The 20,668-nt window shown below is 35.1% G+C and overlaps 1 protein-coding gene across 1 annotated transcript in view; it reads left to right on the top strand.

Moving 5' to 3' along the window:
- MAGT1 (magnesium transporter 1) overlaps nt 1-18,206 on the top strand; it is a 61,712-nt gene extending 43,506 nt beyond the window's left edge. The window contains exons 7-10 of the mRNA XM_047076258.1: nt 494-557; nt 9,211-9,285; nt 12,723-12,813; nt 16,182-18,206. Of these exons, the coding sequence (XP_046932214.1) occupies nt 494-557; nt 9,211-9,285; nt 12,723-12,813; nt 16,182-16,197 (246 nt within the window). The 3' untranslated portion in view covers nt 16,198-18,206. The remainder of the gene's footprint in view (nt 1-493; nt 558-9,210; nt 9,286-12,722; nt 12,814-16,181) is intronic.
- The last annotated feature ends 2,462 nt before the right edge of the window (nt 18,207-20,668 follow it).

Genomic DNA, 20,668 nt, shown 5'->3' with positions numbered 1-20,668 from the left:
TTCTCTTAAAAGTAGAAAGTTCCTAAAAAACAAAAAAAGTGGAAAGTTCCTTATCCCATTTGGTGAGTCCTTTTGACTAGGCTGACTATGAAAGTCAGACTTGAACTAAATAGAATAATTGATCTAGTACTTGAACATGTACCGTTTCTAGGCACTGTGCTAAGTATTATAGTGATAAAGAAGAAAAACAATCTTTGTCTTCATGAAGTTTACATTATTGTACCTCATGGTCTTGTACACTGAAATACTAGTTTTCTCATATGTTCTGTTGTTGAAAACATAGTATAAGTACAATGAAAAGGCAAATGAATAAAAACACAGAAATAATGTTTATTTTGTCCAAATTACTTATTGATGAATACCACAGATCCAGTGCTGGTATACATCAGGTAAATTAATAATTTCATAGGAATTGAAAATAGCCCATTTTAAGATTAGAATACCAAAAGTTAATGTATGTTTAAAGATTTAATTTTGTCTTTTTTCCCCCCAGAATTATATCCATGGAAGCAGCCAAGCCCAGTTTGTAGCTGAAACACATATTGTTCTTCTGTTTAGTATCCTCTTTATAATAAGTCCTTGGTGCTACATTTTAATTTGTCTCTTTGCTCACATTCTAGTATTTTGTCTACAGTATTTGGTTGAGGCTGCTCTCTTATTTTTTTGTTTATTTATTTATTTTGAGAGAGAAACAGCACAATTGGGAGAGGAACAGAGAGGGAGGGAGAGAGGAAGAATCCCAAGCAGGCTCTGTCGGTGAAGAGCCTGTCGTGGGGCTCGAACTCAGGAACCGTGAGACCATGACCCGAGCCTACATCAAGAGCCAGATGCTTAAATGACTGAGCCACCCAGGCACCCTGAGGCTGCTCTCTTATTAATCCAAGTTTTAATATCTTTGGAATCATATTTCTGTGCCATCTATCTTAGCGCAGAGACAAACCTGCAGTCTGATAGAGCCAGGTTTATTGATCACTGATTCAAGGGAGACTGCACATCAGAAGAATCATGTGACATCTTACCTAAGGAAAGATAGAGTTATTATAAAATTTGAAGGAAGGGTGAAGCTTAGGTGAAATGTAAAGGAAGCAATGTTTTTGATAAACTTAAAGGAAAGCCAGGCTAAATGTAAAGGGATCAGTATCAAGTTTGGACTGTGAAGTGGATACAGGATTCTGTTTCCTAGAAACTATAAAGAGTTCAGATAAATGTGGGAGTTTGTCTTCACAAACTCTTTATTTGAAGCTTTATTTAGTTGTAAATTGAGGCTACTTAGAAATTGTACATTAGGGCACCTGGGTGGCTCAGTTGGTTAAGCATCTGACTCTTGAATTCAGCTCAGGTCATGATCCCAGGGTCATGGGATTAAGCCCCATGTCTGGCTCCGTGCTGACATGGAGCCTGCTTAAGACTCTCTCTCTCTGCCCCTCATCCCCTACTTGCGTGTGCTCTCTCCCTCTGAAATAAAAGAAGAAATTGTACATTTAGTGACTTAGATCCTCCAGGCAAGAATGGATTGTTACCTTAGTGATATAATTTGAATCAGTGTATGATTTTAGAGAACAGTGTTCATCATTTAGTAAAAAACAGTAGTTACTCAAAGACAGAGGTTATTTTGACATTTTATAGCTGCAGCACGTCCTAGGTAGAAATATTATTTCCTGTGAACTTTGTAGCTGCTTTTTGTATGTTGTCCCATTCTTTTGAATGGCAGGGCAGATTTTTACTTTCTCACATCTGAAAATTTCAGTCTCAACAGTAACAGACAGGTCAGTGTCTAAATTTCATAGTATTACTGAACACAGTTTACCCCCACCCTACGAATATACAAGCAGTGACTCTGCAGAACAAATCAACAAGGTAAACAAATGTAATGTTCCTAGAGTTGTGCTTCTTGGCCAAGGGGTCCTGACATTGACATTAGAGTCCGTTGTAGCCCAGGCTGTTAGAGAAAACTGCCCAGTGGCTTGATGGTAAGGTCTCATCTCATAATCTAAAGAACTTAGAGGTCATCTAGTTCAACACTTACTTTGTTGACAATGGATTATACTAAGAACTGGCTAAGAAATTTGAAGGTGATTACAATCAATATGAGTAATTTAATCCCTTAAACATTTTTTTCTGATTATAAAAGCAATACAAGTTAATTAAAGGAAATTTAGAAAATAAAAAGAAGTGTAAAGAAAAAATCAAAACCCTTGGAAATACCCCTTTTAGTCAATCTTTGTAAATCGTTCCCCATTTTATTGTACTATATCAGTGATTTATTTAATAGAGATACTTGAAGGGAAACATTCTGGAAAAAATTTAAGCTTTCGGTTTTAATTGAAGGACATTTGGGAAAATGATATTTTCTCAAAACAGTGTTCATGTATAATATGGAAAACAAATCTGCTTAAAATCCAGTTCAGATCCAGGAAAGTTCATCTGTTCAGCCATGGAATGGTGAGCTAAAAAAATTAATAATAAACACCTATTCCTTATGATAAGAAAGAAGATCGCAAGAAAAATATGATCCAAACCATGTTTCTTTCAAACCCTAAAATTTATTTTTTATTCAATTTATTTTTTTATTCTTTTAACATTTTTTATTCAATTTATTTAAACTAAAAAAGTTCACCCATTTCTCCCACCCCTTACTTCCCTTCTCTAGTAACCACCAGTCTGTTCTCTGTATCCATGAATGCTTGCAGGCATGTGTGTATGTACAATTTATTTTTAGATTCCACATATAAGAGATGATACAAGTTTGTCTTTCTCTGTCCTACTTCAAATTATTTGAAAATTTAATTTGAAAATGCTTGTTTATGGTTTGGTGTATTAACAAATTACCATACCTTGGAAATTTTTCAGTGTCTCAAAATGGTCTCAATTAATGATATTTTGAAACTGAATAGTGTAGCAAAATGGCAGATAAAATTATACAATATTAAGTGATTTGTGGTTTGTTGGTGTTCTAGCTTTGTCCTAACTTTTTTTCCAAAAAAATTTATTTCTTCTTCATTGTTCAAGGGTATTTTACAGGTATAGATTTCTAGATTTCTTTAAGCACTTTGGAAATGTTATTCCACTGTATTTTACTTATGTAGTTTCTGTGAAAAAGTTAGATTTAATTCTTATTATTGTTCTTTGAAGGCAGTGTGTCTTTCTCTGATGGATTTTAAGACGTTTTCCTAATGTTTTTATTTGTATTCCTCCTGTTTTCTGGGTTGCAGAACTTCCTCAATCTGTGGGTCAGTACCCTTCATTCATTTTGAAAAATGTTTTAGTTACTGTCTCTTCAATGTTTTTCTCCCATTTTCTCCATCCTCTCCATCCATGGCTTTCAACTTGAGAGCCTGGTCTATGAACCATGTCACTCTTTCTGGTAGAACCTGGACCTTAATCATGGTCTCTTTAACATTGTAGACTGTCAAAATTCTCTCCTAAGCTTGTCCTCAGTTTTTAAGTATAATTATATAAGAAGTTTAAGAAATAGAAATAGTCTTACCTTTTTCTTCTGCCTAAAGGTTAAACATTACTTAAAGCTTCACATACATTTGGAACAGATTGCAAGCCTGTTGAAAGATAGCATTTTTTTCCTTTCCAAGTTTTTATTTAAATTCTAGTTAGTTAACATATAGTGTAAATTTAGTTTCAGGTGTAGAATTAAGTAACTCAACTATTACATACAACACTGGGTGTTCATCACAAGTGCCCTCCTTCTTAATCCCCATCACCTGTTTAACCCATTCCCCCACCCACCTCCCTCTGGTAACCATCAGTTTGCTCTCTATAGTTAAGAGCCTGTTTCTTTGTTTGCCTCTCATTTCCCCCCCTCTTATGTTCATTTGTTTTGTTTCTTAAATTACACATATGAGTGAAATCACATGTTATTTGTCTTTCTCTGAGTGATGTAATTTGCTTAGCATAATACCTTCTTCCACCTCCATCCACATCATTGCAAATGGCAAGATTTCATTCCTTTTTTATGGCTGAGTAATATTCTATTCCCTCTCTATATCTATATATCTCTATCTCTATCTCTATCTCTATCTCATCTATATCTCTCACATCTTTTTTATCCATTCATCAGTTGATGGACATTTGGGCTCTTTCCACAATTTGGCTATTGTTGATAATGCTGCTATAAACATTAGAGGGCATGTATCCCTTTAAATTTGTAATTTTGTATCCTTTTGGTAAATTCCTACTAGTGCAATTGCTGGATCATAGGGTAGTTCTATTTTTAACTTTTTGAAGAACCTCCACACTGTTTTCCACAGTGGTTTCACCAGTTTGCATTCCTACCAAGAGTGTAAGAGGGTTCCCCTTTCTCCACATCCTTGCCAACACCTGTTGTTTCCTGTGTTGTTAATTTTAGACATTCTAACTGGTGTGAGGTGGTATCTCATTGTGGTTGTGATTTGTATTTCCCTGATGATCAGTGAAATTGAGTATCTTTTCATGTGTCTGTTAGCCATCTGTACATCTTCTTTGGAGAAGTGTCTATTCATGTCTTCTGCCCAGTTTTTAACTGAATTATTTGTTTTTTGGGTGTTGAGTTTTGTAAGTTCTTCATATATTTTGGATACTAACTCTTTATCAGATATGTCATTTGCAAATATCTTCTTCTGTTCTGTCGGTTGCCTTTTAGTTTTGTTGATTATTTGCTTCACCGTGCAGAAGCTTTTTATTTTGATGAAGTCACAATAGTTTCTATTTGGAAATACAGCATTTTTTGTAAATTTGGTTAATAGAATGCAAAATGGTAAATTTTTTTCAGTGAGATATTTATTTTTCCTTTATTTTGTTTTAGCTTTTTTGGTAGTGGTTAGGAAGGTGTGAGTGATGTTTTCTGAGCAATTACTTTGCTAAATGTTATGAATGCATGATTTATCTAAGGAACTTACAGTATTGGGACAAACAGATGTGTACAGATTACAAGACAGTACTTTAAATACTGTGTAATAAGGTGTGATGGTGAGACCATGAATGAAGTTATTTAACTTTGTTAGCAGTAGGGAATTTTATGGGAGACTGAAAATCCCTTATTTTTTTAATGGACACAAAGCCTAAAAACTCAAAAGTTACCATGTGATAAGAACTAATAGAATGAGACTACTACTAACTAGTAATTATGAGTTTGGAAAATATCCACATATTTATCATTATTTTAGTATTGTATAATTACTACATGATTAATAAAGCAATCTGTATGAATTGAGTGATCTACTAAAAGCAACTTTTAAAATAACATTTTAAACTTTTTAATTTGAATTATTATATTCATGCAGAAATGTTCACAATTTATAAGTGCAGTGTACGGTTTGATAAATTTTCACAAAATGAACAAAACTAGGTGTAACCACCACCCAGTTGATGAAATAAAATTTTACTCACAACCCAAAGCCTCCTCCATCTCATCACCTCCTCCAGATTGCTACCTCCCCACCCAAAGGTAACTACTATCCTGACAGCTAACAATGTGGATCAGTTTTGCTTATTTTTTAACTTTACACAAATGGAATTATACATTAAATATATTTGAATGTAAAAAATAAAACAGCAGATAAGAAAAATTTCATCCATGATCTTAAACCCTAATATTAAAATCTAGGTTTATTTTTGCATATTCTCTTGCATTCTTTGCTTATTTGTATTTTTTTGAGGGGGTGCTCCTTTTTTTGTAGTTATAGACATACTTTGTATGCAGTTTTGTTTAATATATCACAAGCATTTTCTGTATCATTGTTGGCCTTTATAGTTATAAACGTTGCATGAGAATTACAGAGAAATAAGAAAATACAGGCAAAGAAAAATAGTGATCATTCTTAATATTTATATAATATGTATATTATAATTCAGTTATTCTCCTGTTGTTGAACATTGCAACGAGTGTTTACTTGGATATAAACATAATTTGGCAGGGACGTCTGGGTGGCTCAGTTGGTTAAGTGTCCAACTTCGACTCGGGTCATGATCTCATGGTTTGTGGGTTGGAGCCCCGCGTCGGGCTCTATGCTGACAGCTCAGAACCTGGAGCCTACTTTGTATTCTGTGTCTCCCTCTCTCTCTGCCCCTACCCCACTCATGCATACTCTCTCTCAAAAATAAACATTAAAAAAATAAATATAAGATAATTTGACATATCTCCAAATTCTCAGAAGTAAGATTTGAAGCAAAGTGTACAAATCTTTCTATTGTTCTTGATGTTTTGTCTAAATTATTTTCCAAAATAATTTTACTGAAAAAAAGGGAAGGAGGATTGCTGCCAGAATATGTGTACTGATAGCCCTGACAAGTTCTAAGTATTATTATGTATTCTCACATTTTTTCTTTAAAGTTTATTCATTTATTATTTCTGAGAGAGACAGTGTGAGAGTGCATGCACAAGTGCACTAATGAACTGTGAGATCGTCTGTCACCTGAGCCCAAGTCTGAGGTCTTAACTGACTGAGCCACCCAGGTCCCCCTGTTTTCTCACTTTTTTAAACTGCTAATTCAATAGGCAAAGAAATTATATGTCATTGCTTAAATTACCTCAGATAATAATAATTCAAAGTACATAATTTAAACATTTTTCCACAATTTTATAATTATGCCTCATTTTATGCAAATGTCTTTGCCTTCATCATATATAATATACTTTAGTTCTCCTAGTTCTTTAAAAAAAATTTTAATGTTTATTTTTAAGAGAGAGACAGAGCGTGAGTGGGGGAGGGCAGAGAGAGAGGGAGACAGAATCAGAAGCAGGCTCCAGGCTCTGAGCTACAGAGCCCAATGCGGAGCTCAAACTCATGAACCACAAGATCATGACTTGAGCCGAAGTTGGACGCTTAACCAATTGAGCCACCCAGGCGCCCCACTGCTAGCTCATTTTATAGCCCAGTTCTTATGTGTTATAAAATACTACTTTCTCTAATTTCTATTCAGTTCTCCCATAGTAACATTTAATCATGATTAGGTAATTATTTATTATTTGTTTCATCACTTATATATCCCACTAGAAAGTAAACTTGTCCAAAGAATGGTCTATATTTTGTTCAACTTTTTAAAAATATTTTCTTTAATCTTCATTTATTTTTGAGGGGAGAGAGAGATACAGAGCGTGAACAGGGGAGGGGCAGAGAGAGAGGGAGACACAGAATCCGAAGCAGGCTCCAGGCTCTGAGCTGTCAGCACAGAGCCCAATATGGGGCTCGAACCCACGAGCTGTGAGATCATGACCTGAGCTGAAGTCGGACACTCAACTGACTGAGCCACCCAGGCGTCCTAATTTTGTCCAACTTTTAACTCCCAACATCTAGAAGCACCTGCCATATAATAGGCATTGTCAGTAAAAGTTTGTCAATAAATGATATGAATCAATAAATGAAATGAAACAATACATATGGAAGTACATCACAGCTCTTGATAACTGAGAACAGCACACAAAGACCTTGGCGGTATATTACAAGATGGAAAGCTTATTTAAAGAAAATACATATAGACCATGATACAAAACAAACCATTCCGAAAGCAAAAGTCTCAGCCATTAATCAAGAGTGCCTTCTAACCAAAGCCTACAGAAATGATCAGTCTTTTCATGTATCTGGGTATAAAGAACCTTAGAAAAAATAATCATTGCAGAATACTACTTGTCTAAGCAACTAAAAGCATGATGAATGGGCATAATGCCTAAAAAAAGGCTATTGAGAGAGAGTGCAAGACCATAGTGAAGGGATGAATAGACAAACTATAGAGCCAATGATAAATTCAGGCTTTACCTGAACACCTATTTTTCCCTTTCTTCTTAATCATACCCACATGTGGTAGCCTACAATGTGTATGTGTGTATGTGTAATTAATTTGGGCATTTTTTTAAGTTTATTTATTTTGAGGAGAGAGAGAGAGAGAGCACTAGAGGGGGAAGGGCAGAGAGAAAAAGAATCCCAAGCCGGCTTTGAGCAATCAGCCGCAGAGCCCGACATGGGGTTCAAATTCACAAAGCTGTGAGATCATGACATGAGATGAAATCAAGAGTGGACTGCTTAACTGACAGAGCCACACAGGCATCCCTGATATGGGCTTTAAGAAAAAGTTTTTTGATGTTTAATTTATTTTTGAGAGACAGACAGAGTGCTGAGTGGGGAAGGGACAGAGAGAGGGAGATACAGAATCCGAAGCAGGCGTCAGCCTCTGAGCTGTCAGCACAGAGCCTGACACAGGGCTCAAACCCATGAACTGTGAGATCATGACGTTGGTGATTTGGGCATTTTTAACTGCTGTTTGTATTTACCAAACTGCAGGGTAAATTTCTCTTTTCTATTAGAACACATTATATTTGCTTTAAAATTCAATTTTGCTTATTTTAGCAGTTAACCATCCCATGTGTAACCTATTTTCATGAGTAGGTATATTTTGTATTTATGTAGCTTCTATATTAAGCTGAATAAAATTGAGGTGATGACATACAGGATTTTCTTTTTTTTTATTAGAATATGTCAAGCTGAGTTTAGTAGTAATTTGTGCTTTAACAGTTAATTGTTGAAATTCTGGAGAATTTTTGAAAAGTTATTTTTCAAATAAAAATTAGTTGCTATTCTCTCCAAATGGTGTACATTTCAAGTGTTTTCAATTTGGGAGGGTGGTTGAATAATCATAAAGGATATTTATGTTTTAAAATGTATACAAGGTTGTGGGTGCCTGGGTGGCTCAGGTGGTTGAATGTCAACTCTTGATTTCGGCTCAGGTCATGATCTCTTGGTTCATGACATCAAGCCCTGCATCAGGCTCTGCACTGGCAGCATGGAGCCTGCTTGGGATTCTCTCTCTCTGTCCCTCCTTTGCTCAAGTTCTTTCTCTCTCTTTCAAAATAAATAAACATTAAAATAAATAAATAAATAAAACATATACAAGGATGGAGCAATAGTTGCCAGAATGTCCAGAAAGGTTATATCAAAGTACCATGTCAGGAAAACTCATATTTCATTTGTGAGTTATTGTGGGATATTTGTTGAAAATACTAGTTTTTGTACAAATGAAGTAATTTTCCAACCTTAATATTTTTATTATATCTTCATAGTAAATAATTGCCATTCTGTATAGATACAAGATTACGTATTTTAGTTTTTGGTAATTGAAATTTGAAGTTTTGTATGTTCATTGTAATTTTCTTCATGAAATAATAAGAATATTAAAGTAGTATGTCTTTGTGTCTGTATGAATTTCTCCTTAAACAATTTTTCTAAGATGGTGGGGTTACCTTAGGGATGGTGCTCTTATGTGAAGCTGCTACCTCTGACATGGATATTGGAAAGCGAAAGAGTAAGTTATATCATATGCCAAAATGTGACAATTATACCTTTACTTTTTATTTAATTTTTATTTTGTGTTATTAAAATATAGTTGGCATATAATGTTACATAACAATTCTGCTTTTAATATAGAAAAAAGAATGTCCTCTTAATCACTTCCTCTCTTAGATATAAGTGTGTTGTTTTACTTCTTAATTATTTTAAAAGTAACATACACTTAATGTAGAAAATGTCAAGGGAAATCAGAGTGTGAAACATTTGGGGGGAGAATTACCCATTATTCCATAATTGAGAAGCTAAATATTTTAATGTTTTAATATAGTTTCTTTCATTTGTAAAAACATATTTAAAACTCTGCGTATAAAATTTTAAATCTTGTACCTCCCTTTTTAACTGGACTTAAACAATTCACTAATAAATATTTTCCTATACATAATTTTAAATTTGTACTCTATGCGGTAGTTTACTTAACCATTCTGATTTTGTTAAACATTTAGTTTTTCTTCTAACTTCCATTATAATAATATTTCCTTAATGACTATCATAGTATATTAAGCTTTATTCTCATTTCATATTAATTTCTTTTTTTTTAATTTTTTTTTCAATGTTTATTTATTTTTGAGAGACAGAGACAGAGTGTGAGTAGGGGCAGAGAGAGAGGGAGACACAGAATCCAAAGCAGGCTCCAGGCTCTGAGCTGTCAGCACAGAGCCCGATGCGGGGGCTCGAATCCACCAACCGCGATATAATGACCTGGGCCGAAGTCAGACGCCCAACCGACTGAGCCACCCAGGCGCCCCTCATATTAATTTCTTAAGGTAGATTCCTACAGGGGCGCCTGGGTGGCTCAGTCGGTTAAGCGTTCGACTTCGACTCAGGTCATGATCTCGCAGTTCGTGAGTTCTAGCCCCGCATCGGGCTCTGTGCTGACAGCTCAGAGCCTGGAGCCTGCTTTGGATTCTGTCTCCCTCTCTCTCTGCCCCACCCCTGCTCACGCTCTGTCTGTCTCTGTCTCAAAAATAAATAAACATTAAAAAAGAAGGTAGATTCCTACAAGTTGAATGACTGTATGGTCCTGTGTATTTTTTAATTCTCTCGATGTTTTAAACTGATGATGCCAAACTCTTTCCCCAGATGTTCTGATAGTTTAGATTCCTACTAGTGGCATTTAAAAATGCTTGTTTCCAAAAAAAAAAAAAAAGAATGCTTGTTTCACAGTAACTTTGTCAACATTAGCTAAGCTAAGCTCATTAAAAATCTGTGTGTGTGGTTGTGTGTGTGTGTGTGTGTGTGTGTGTGTGTGTGTGTTTGCTAATCAGATGAGGGGGAAACTTTATATTATTTTGTACTTCTTTGGTTATTAGTAAAGTTGAATATTTTTCTAAATGTTTATTAGCTGTTTGTGTTTTCCCTTCTGTAAAAAGCCTTTTTGACTTTTGCTATTTAATCTATTAGAGTCTTAGAACTTTTTATATTGGTTTGGGTGAACTTTTTATATATTAAAATATTCACACATGGGTACTTGTTGCAAAGAAATGCTAGCAATGTAGTTTTATTTTACTTACATAAAATAACTTTAAATCAGAGTTTTACTTTTATGACTACAAAGTTAAATGTTATCAAATTAAACTCACTAAATAAAGTCTACTTTTTATTCTAGAAAAAAGATGATGACATTGGATTTCAGATTTAGAAGATTCTTATTTTTCTGAATTGAAATCAATCTTCACATATTGCAAAAGCAGAACAAATGTATCAATTTTTTATCTAGTCAGTATACATCCTTTAATTGCCTGACTTAAAAACTTGCCTTTCTCAGTATCCATTATTGGGAATAGGCCCTCTGGGTACTACACTGGTGGCATGAATTTAAATTATAAAGTATTTTGGTGACATATATTAAAATAATCACAATTTGATCTACTTCTAAGGTTCTAACCTAATAAAATAATACAAATGATAGCCATAAACACTTATTTAACATTTGTTTTATACCAGAAACTGTCATAGACACTTTTAGATATGTAACATGAAAAAAGTAGAATACAAACATACACAGACTGATTTTATATATAGATATAGATATAGATGTATATGTATATGTGTGTTTAATTGGATAAAAAAGACTTCTACAATGATCATGTGTTAATACTCAGAAAAAATATATTTAACATTTACATTTAAAAAAAATTTTTTAATGTTTATTTATTTTTGAGAGACAGAGACAGAGTGCAAGTGAGGGAGGGGCAGAGAGAGAGGGAGACACAGAATCCGAAGCAGGCTCCAGGCTCTGAGCTGTCAGCACAGAGCCTGATGCGGGGCTTGAACTCAGAGACTGCAAGATCATGACTTGAGCTGAAGTCAGATGCTTAACTGACTGAGCCACCCAGGTGCCCCTTTAATATTTACATTTTAGTCCCTAATCATATTATGTGATAACTTAAAAAAGGAAAAAAAAAACTGTTCCCTAAGTATAAGATAACTAAAAGCTGTTTTTTGTGTTGGCCAATAAGTATGTTTCCCTAGAACTTCTGCTGTAGCACACATGCTTTCCCACATCCCCACCTCTGTGCTTTTTAGCCAGTGTTATTCACAGGACTCAAAGAGCCTCAAGTTATGGGAATCATACTTGAGCATTGTGGGGTCAGCATCCAGAGTTAAGGTCGTTAACTGCTATGCCAAATCAGAGCATATGAAATGAATGTAGAGAGCTATGAATTTAGAGCTAGGATTCAGTATTTTCCCCCTCATTCAAATGAGGCATCCATATTGAATGAGTACCTTATTTAGGCAGTGTAGTTACCTATAAATGAATAAAGTACTTTCAAGTGAGGGTGTGACAATGATGTTATCAGATGTCTTTAAATCAATATTTATCAATACAATAAGGCCACTTTTAAGGGTTTAGAAGGAATTTAGTGAGTGATTTCCTTGTCAGTAGAACTTTCTAACACTAATTTCTTGACTGTGATAATTTTAAAGGAATATATTATTATATACAATTAAATTGCACAAGTGTATAAGTGGAACTACTCTATTATATTGTAATGGTTCAAATTAAATGGGAAGGCAGAATCCTGAAGATAAAGAATAGGTATGGAGGCGCCTGGGTGGCTCACTCGGTTGGGTGTCCAACTCTTGATTTCGACTAAGGTCATGATCTCACAGACCGTGAGTTCAAGCCCCACATCAGGCTCTGCACTGGCAGCACAGAGCCTGCTTGGGATTCTATCTCTCCCTCTCTCTCTGCCCCTTTCCCCCCGCAAAAGTAAATAAATAAACTTTAGAAAAAATTTTAAAGAAAGAATAGGTATGAAAATTTTTGGAAAATCACAATTTACCAGTAAATTATATCCCTTCCTTTTCACTCCTGTAGACTAAAATTTGTGCCCCAGTTTTTTATTTTGCTTAACATGCTCATTTTACTCTCCTTTTGTTTTTCTCCAGTAATGTGTGTGGCTGGTATTGTACTTGTTGTATTATTCTTCAGTTGGATGCTGTCTATTTTCAGATCTAAATATCATGGATATCCATATAGGTATGATTATTTTATATTTACATAGTGATTACCTATACTTAACAATGATTAGAGTTAATGTTGCTTTATAATATTTGTTTTTCTTTACCTCCAAACTAGTCTAGCTTCTAAAGCAGAGATAGACATTAACTTAGATATGTTGCATATAAAAATTAACTTAAGAAAATTATGATATAATGGACAATATTATGTGATTTCTCAGGAATATCTTTGAGGGTTGTTCTGACATCAACTAATTTAATCTAAAAATCTAAAAACACTTAATGATTAGATTATTTTATGCCTTGTCCACATACTCTACTTACTCTTGAGGAGCAAATTATTATTTTATTTATTATGTATTATTTATTTTTATTTTGAGAGAGAGAGGGAGCAGAGGAGGGGCAGAGAGAGAGGGAGAGAGAGAATCCGAATCAGGCCCCATGCTGTCAGCACAGAGCCCAGCATGGGGCTCGATGCCACGAAATGCAAGATCATGATCTGAGCCAAAATCAAGAGTCGGACACTCAACCAACTGAGCCACCTAGGCACCCTGGAGCAAATTATCTTTTAATGTTATTTTAAAACTTCTCACCTCTACTTTTCAAGGCTCTTTAGATGGCATAAACAGAACATTTCATTAGAATCCAGTTTATTTTTTTATTATTTTGATTTTTTAAGGTTTTTATTTATTTTGAGAAAGAAAGAGCACATGAGCAGGGACAAGGGGCAGAAAGAGAAGGAGAGAGAGAATCCAAAACAGGCTCTGTGCTAACAGCACGGGGGCTCAACCCCATCAACAGTGAAATCATGACCTGAGCCAAAATCAAGAGCCGGATGCTTGGGGCACCTGGGTGGCTCAGTCGGCTAAGTATCCGACTTCAGCTCTCATGATTTGTGAGTTCAAGCCCTGCATCAGGCTCTGTGCTGACAGCTCAGAGACTGGAGCCTGCTTCACATTCTGTGTCTCCCTCTCTCTCTGCCCCTCCCCTGCTCACGCTCTGTCTCTCTCTCCTTCAAAAACAAATAAACGTTAAAAAAAAAAAAGTCAGACGCTTAACCAACTGAGCCATCAAGGTACCCTAGAATCCAGTTTATGGAGAGAATAAGAAAGAGTGTTTGGGGAACTGTCAGCATGGGGCCTGCCTGGCTCTCTCTGCCCTTCTCCTGCTCACACACACTCTCTCTCTCTCAAAATAAATAAACTACAAAACAACAACAAGAAAAGAAAGAGTGTTTAAGAAGATCTAATTGGCTTGAAATGTTCATAGAGATCTCTAAGGCTCAGGGAAGAAATTACTGTCCTGGTTGTAAATTCTCGATTTTATTCTGTTAGTAGCCATGAGATGTGTACCTACATAATGGGGAATGTTGTGAGTTAGTTTTATAATCTGAGTATCAGTTGCCATAATTCCTGTTCTTTTAATACAACATTGTCCTGTTGTATAAAGGACTATGAACACTAAAAATAAAGTATATCACATGATATTTTTGACAGACAAATTCATTTTTCATATTACTTTTGACACATGTTTGTGGTAGGTAATTTTGAACAACTCCTTGGTTGATTGATTATATTGTGACAGTCCTAGATTCTTTTGATCAATGAACAACATAAATCAATCTTTTTTTGAATTTTTTCTTGCAAACTTACTTAATTTTATTTCTTTTTTTATTTCTTTTTCAGATTTTTATTTAAATTTTAGTTAGTTCTCATATAGTGTAATACTGGTGTCAGGAGTAGAATTTAGTGATACATCACTTACGTATAACACCCAGTGCTCATCACAAGTGCCCTCTTCAATACCCATCACCCATTTAGCCCATCCCCCGACTACCTCCCTTCCATCAGCCCTCAGTTTGTTCTCTAGACTTAGGAGTCTCATGGTTTGCTTCCCTCTCTTTTTTCCCCCTTTCCCTATGTTCATCTGTTTTGTTTCTTAAATTCCACATATTAGTGAAATTATATGGTATTTGTCTTTCTGTGACTGACTTATTTTGCTTAGCAAAATACACTAGTTCCATCCATGTGGTTGCAAGTAGTAAGATTTAATTCTTTTTGATGGTGAGTAAAATTCCAGTTAGTTAACATACAGTGTAATATTAGTTTCAGGTGTACAATTTAGTAATTCAGCACTTCCATATAATACTTGGTGCTCATTACAAGAAGTATACGCCTTAATCCCCATCACCTATATAACCCATTCTCCCCCCACCTCCATTCTGGTAACCATCAGTTCTCTATAGTTAAGAGTCTCTTTCTTGGTTTGATTCCCTCTTTCTCCCTCCCCTTTGCTCATTTGTTTTCTTTCTATTTTAATATTTATTTATTTATTTTGAGAGAGAGAGAGAGCACACACAGGGGAGGGACACAGAGAGAGGGAGAGAGAGAATCCCAAGCAGGCTTCATACTGTCAGCATGGAGCCCAATGTGGGGCTCAGTCTCAACAACCATGAGACCATGACCTGAGCCAAGATGAAAAGTCAGACACTTAACTGACTGAGCCATCCAGGTACCCCATTGTTTGTTTTATTTCTTAAATTCCACATATGAGTAAAATCATATGGTATTTGTCTTTCTCTGACTGACTTATTTCACTTAGCATAATACTGTCTAGCTCCATCCATGTCTTTGCAGATGACAAGATTTTGTTCTTTTTTATGGCTGCTGAGTAATATTCCATTGTATATATATATATACCACATCTTCTTATCCATTCATCAGTTGATGGATATTTATGCTGGCAAACTTAATTTTAAGAACAAAACCTACCCGAACTTTGATTTTTGATTTATAATCTTCTACCTTTATGCTTTTATTCTTCTGTGTATATATATTTTAAAATAATTTCTCCTCTATAGAATACTGAATGGAGTACAAGGGCAATCTCGCTGGGATTTCTATTGCTTTATTACATCACCATGGTTGATTCAGTTATTAATCAGTATTTCTCTTCATGACATATTTTAACTTAAGTTTATGTCTATTTCCTTCTCGCCTAAGACCATCTCAGTATCTCAGTGTTTCTCACTTTTGGTATTAATACTCAAAGTTTATTATGCATACACCCAAATGCTCTTTTGTCTGTTAAAATCAAGATACAGTATTTGTTAGAATTAAAGCCTATTGTGGGGTGCCTGGGTGGCTCAGTCAGTTAAGATCCCACTCTTGATTTTGGCTCAGGTCATGATCTCACTGTCATGAGATTGAGCCCCACATCAGGCTCCACATTGGGCATGGAGCCTGCTTAGGATTCTCTCTCTCCCTCTTCCTCCGTTCTTCCCCCGCTTGCATGTGCACACACTCTCTGTTTCTCAAAAAAAAAAAAAAAAAAAAGTAAAGCCTTTTTTTTCAAAGACTAACATATTGTTTAATGTTTTTATTTCAGCTTTCTGATGAGTTAAAAAGAACCCCAGAGATATGTAGACACTGGAGTAATGGAAATTGGAAAATGAAAAATGGGTGTGTGTTGTAAAGAATGAAATTTGTGTATTTTGTATTACCTCTTTTTTTTCAAGTGATTTAAATAGTTAATCATTTAACCAAAGAAGATTTGTAGTGCCTTAACAAGCAATTTCTTGTCAAAACCATGAAGTATTTTGGATACAATTCTCCTCCTAACCTTCCCTTCCTGATGAACTTTATGTAACATTTAATTTAGTAAAATTAAGTACATTATAAAAATTTTATAACTACTACATTTTAATTAGAACAAGGTTCAAAACTGCTTTAGTAAGCTTTTGGCTATCTGATTTTATATTATCTTACCCAAAATTAGGGGAAAAAAAGAACTGACCAGGTGTTCCTACATATGCCTATTAACAGATAAATGTATCAGGAATCCAGTTTTAGCTTTTCCATCTTTTCATGGATGTGTATACTTTGCACATCTTTCCTTTTGGGCGGGGAAATATGTGCTATGCAATCTTCTGAAAATAGAACAATATTGTTTAGAGTACATATCTAACCTGTAGAAAAGACTAGCCAGTCCTCCCCCTCCTTCATGTTTTCTGCTGAAATACAGTGCTAGTTATGCTTCGTGGTAGCTATAGATATTAAAAAGTCTAAATACAGGATTATGATTTCTGCGTGAATGTGTTAACTATTTTTATTTGGAAAGATTTCAGGTTTATTCTGTCTCCTTAATTTCTTTTATTTACGGTAGGTTCCACTCTAATAAAAATGTAGCTTAGTGCTAAAATCGGTGTTACTTAAAAATCGTCTGAAATGTTTCTGCAAATTAAAGATTGTTGCTTATTTCGTTTGTACCTTAGAGAAAAAAATAGGTTCATCTGGTTAAGTCAATTTCTGTATTACAGTTACAACATATTTCATTAACCCTCGTATTTAGGAGAAGGACTCCCTTAGACTGGAAGAAGCACATCCTGACATAATTGAGTTGTTGCCTGTGAATGGAAAGTAAATTGTTTCTTGACAGTTCTGTTTTTGCTATTATTTTAGCCTTCATTCCCACACATCAAGTAGAGAAACAGTAAATATTTGAAGAGTTTTTGAGTTTTGTCTTTTTTTCTGTCAGTGGAAATAACCATAAATGCTAACCAAATTTATGTGAAGAATGAAAGAATGAAAGTTATTAGATCTAGCCATAACCTTTCCTGTAGCTATGAAGAATATCCTGAAATTCCACTATTATGGAAATATGATAATTACGATTGTGAAAAAATTTTAAAGCAATCTTAGAAGTATTACATTAAAATAATACTTTGCCTACTATTTACTATCTAATAACTCTCATGTGGTCTAAAAGTCTTATATAAAGAGATTTGCAGAAGAGATGGATATAATTGCCTAAGAAGAAACATTTTATGAGGGTTTTTGTTTGAAGATTTGGTGGGTGGGGACTTACAGTTGACCATTTCCCCTTTAGTGGATTCACTTTTTGGTAATTACTTCCCTGTAAATTGTGTGATTTTGGATTCCTTATCTGCTATTCTTGTAATTGTCTCAGGCCAAATAAATTTATGCTGTGATTCTTATGAGACTTGTATAAAGATGCCCTGATTTGTACAGACTGACCAGGGTAATACTACTGCCATGTAATCTGTATAGCTCCAGATAATGTGCCATGAGCATTGAAAGAATGACACTTTTTTTTGTTTTGTCTCCCTTATAGCACATTTTTCTTGTGCAGGGAGAAAAGTTACATTCTAGCTAAAATCTGTAGAAAGCAGATTTACTAAACTTAGAATAGAGTTAATTTTATGTAAACTTTGAAATTTGCTTTCATCTGAAGTGCCTTAAAGTAGACTCTTAATTTACTTTTCTAGTAATGTTTTAAATATTATTTGTTATGCATTTTAAAAATACTATTCAAAATGACATTGTAGTAGCACAGATAACCAAATGTCTGGCTATTTGCTTTTTGACCATATCAATAAACTTTTACAATCTACTCTGAGTTTTTTGATTAACATGTAAAGAGGGGTGAATTTAAAACACTAAATTAGAATTGTAATATTAGATTATTTCATTTTGAAATTATAATTGAATTTCTTATTGTCCTAATGACAGTGAATTTGATAAGCCAATTTCCTTAGGTATTTCCATTTTTTATTTATTTTTTACATTTATTTATTTTTGAGAGGCAGAGAGAGACAGAGCACAAGGGAGGGGAGGGGCAGAGAGAGAAAGAGACACAGAATCTGAAGTAGGCTCCAGGCTCTGAGCTGTCAGCACAAAGCCCGACGTGGGGCTCGAACTCACAAACCGCAAAATCATGACCTGAGCCAAAGTGGGACGCTTAACCGACTGAGCCACCCAGGTGCCCCCCCCTTAGGTATTTCTAAACTGAGATACATTCTTCTGGGATTTCATATGTTATCTTTCATTAATGTTGTCATCTATTAGATTCAAAACAGCCAAGATTAATAGATGAATGGCTGTCATAAATGGTTGATCTAGTTTTGTCCCTATGAACATTGTGACTAGGTAAGTTACGTTTTTGTACTGAATAATTGATTTGAAAGTTACCCAGATTATCAAGTTATATGAGACTGGGCAACAGTACATTTGCAAACATGGAATGGGAACATTGGACAGGAAGTAGAGAGATCCGGCTTTTAAACAGCTTTTGGTCCTTCCTTACTTTCTGTTTAGCTATGTGACCATAGGCAAGTCACTTGAAATAGGTTCTCTCAGCACCTGTTTCTTTATTCTAATGTGAGTGCATTGGACTAAATCTCCTCAATGTACCTTCCAGCACCACTGTTTTAGGTGCAAAATATTAAAGATACATGTATTTAAAATTTGAATACATATAATTTGTGATATTCAGGTTTGGTATCGAATTAAATCAATTGAAATGTAGGATGTTGGCCACTCTGGCGTGAGGTGATACCTGAGTGTGGTTTTGATTTGTATTTCCCTGATAAGGAGCGACGCTGAACATCTTTTCATGTGCCTGTTGGCCATCTGGATGTCTTCTTTAGAGAAGTGTCTATTCATGTTTTCTGCCCATTTCTTCACTGGGTTATTTGTTTTTCGGGTGTGGAGTTTGGTGAGCTCTTTATAGATTTTAGATACTAGCCCTTTGTCCGATATGTCATTTGCAAATATCTTTTCCCATTCCGTTGGAACTGGAGAGTGTGATGCTAAGTGAAATAAGCCATACAGAGAAAGACAGATACCATATGGTTTCACTCTTATGTGGATCCTGAGAAACTTAACAGGAACCCATGGGGGAGGGGAAGGAAAAAAAAAAAAAAAAAAAGGACGTTAGAGTGGGAGAGAGCCAAAGCATAAGAGACTGTTAAAAACAGAACAAACTGAGGGTTGATGGGGGGTGGGAGGGAGGGGCGGGTGGGTGATGGGTATTGAGGAGGGCACCTTTTGGGATGAGCACTGGGTGTTGTATGGAAACCAATTTGTCAATAAACTTCATATAAAAAAATAAATAAAAAAAATAAAATATATATTTAGCTGCTACTAATAATAAAAAAAAAAAAAGAAATGTAGGATGTTTTGTAGTCTGAAGAAGCTCTGAAATGCTGTGGTGGCCATTATAGGTGCAAGTTATTTCATATGCATTGAAATATTTTTTAGAAAAAAAATCTAGAAAGGATTTACTTGAAACCAGTAAGTTAATATCAGATCTTGATTTAAATAGGTTCTTCCCAAATATGAGCAAGGATGAAATCAACAACTGTAATAGTATGCTAATATTATAGAAAGTCAAAGCCAAAGGGACCATTTAATCAGCCCCTTTATTTTGACTGTTGAAGACAATCTAACTTAGAGAGGTGATGCAGTTCACTGAAGGTTATTCTAAGGAAATGCCTACAGAGTTTCCAATTTTGCTGCAAATTTCCTATGGATTAGGTTTCAGTGGGAGATGCAAGTTACTCCCTGGAGACATAGAAACCATAGTCTATGATTGTTTCCTGACATCTAGATCCTGGATGAAGGGTCCTGATGGGAGAGGCATTTCCCTGGAATGGTTGATGTAGGCTTCAGAAGAAGGGAGGAATTTCAATAGACTCCCTTTAATCTGTGAAAGTAGAATTTAGGGTCACCTGGCTGGCTCAGTCAGTAAAGCATGTGACTCTTGACCTCAGGGTCATGAGTTCAAGTCCTATGTTGGGCCTAGAGCTTACTTTAAAAAAATAAAAAATAAAAAATATACATATATATTTTTACCACAACTCAAAACTAAAATACTAATGCTCACAACTAAAATACTAATGCCTTGGCTCCAACCCCATACTGGCATATCCTCACTGGCACCACTTTGTATTTCACCATTGTCCTGAAAATATGAGTACAGCTGGATAGAATATGACTCATGGTTAAAATGTTGAAGCATGGTCTTCAGGCTCTTTTGGGCAACAATTTAAGGACATTCAGATAAACCCTGCC

The sequence above is a fragment of the Lynx rufus genome, unplaced genomic scaffold (assembly GCF_022079265.1).
Source record: "Lynx rufus isolate CCGP_SWC_20201006 ecotype Redwood Valley unplaced genomic scaffold, mLynRuf1.p SCAF_14, whole genome shotgun sequence".
In the NCBI taxonomy this organism is placed as follows: domain Eukaryota; kingdom Metazoa; phylum Chordata; class Mammalia; order Carnivora; family Felidae; genus Lynx; species Lynx rufus.
This window is presented reverse-complemented; position numbering and strand designations above follow the sequence as displayed.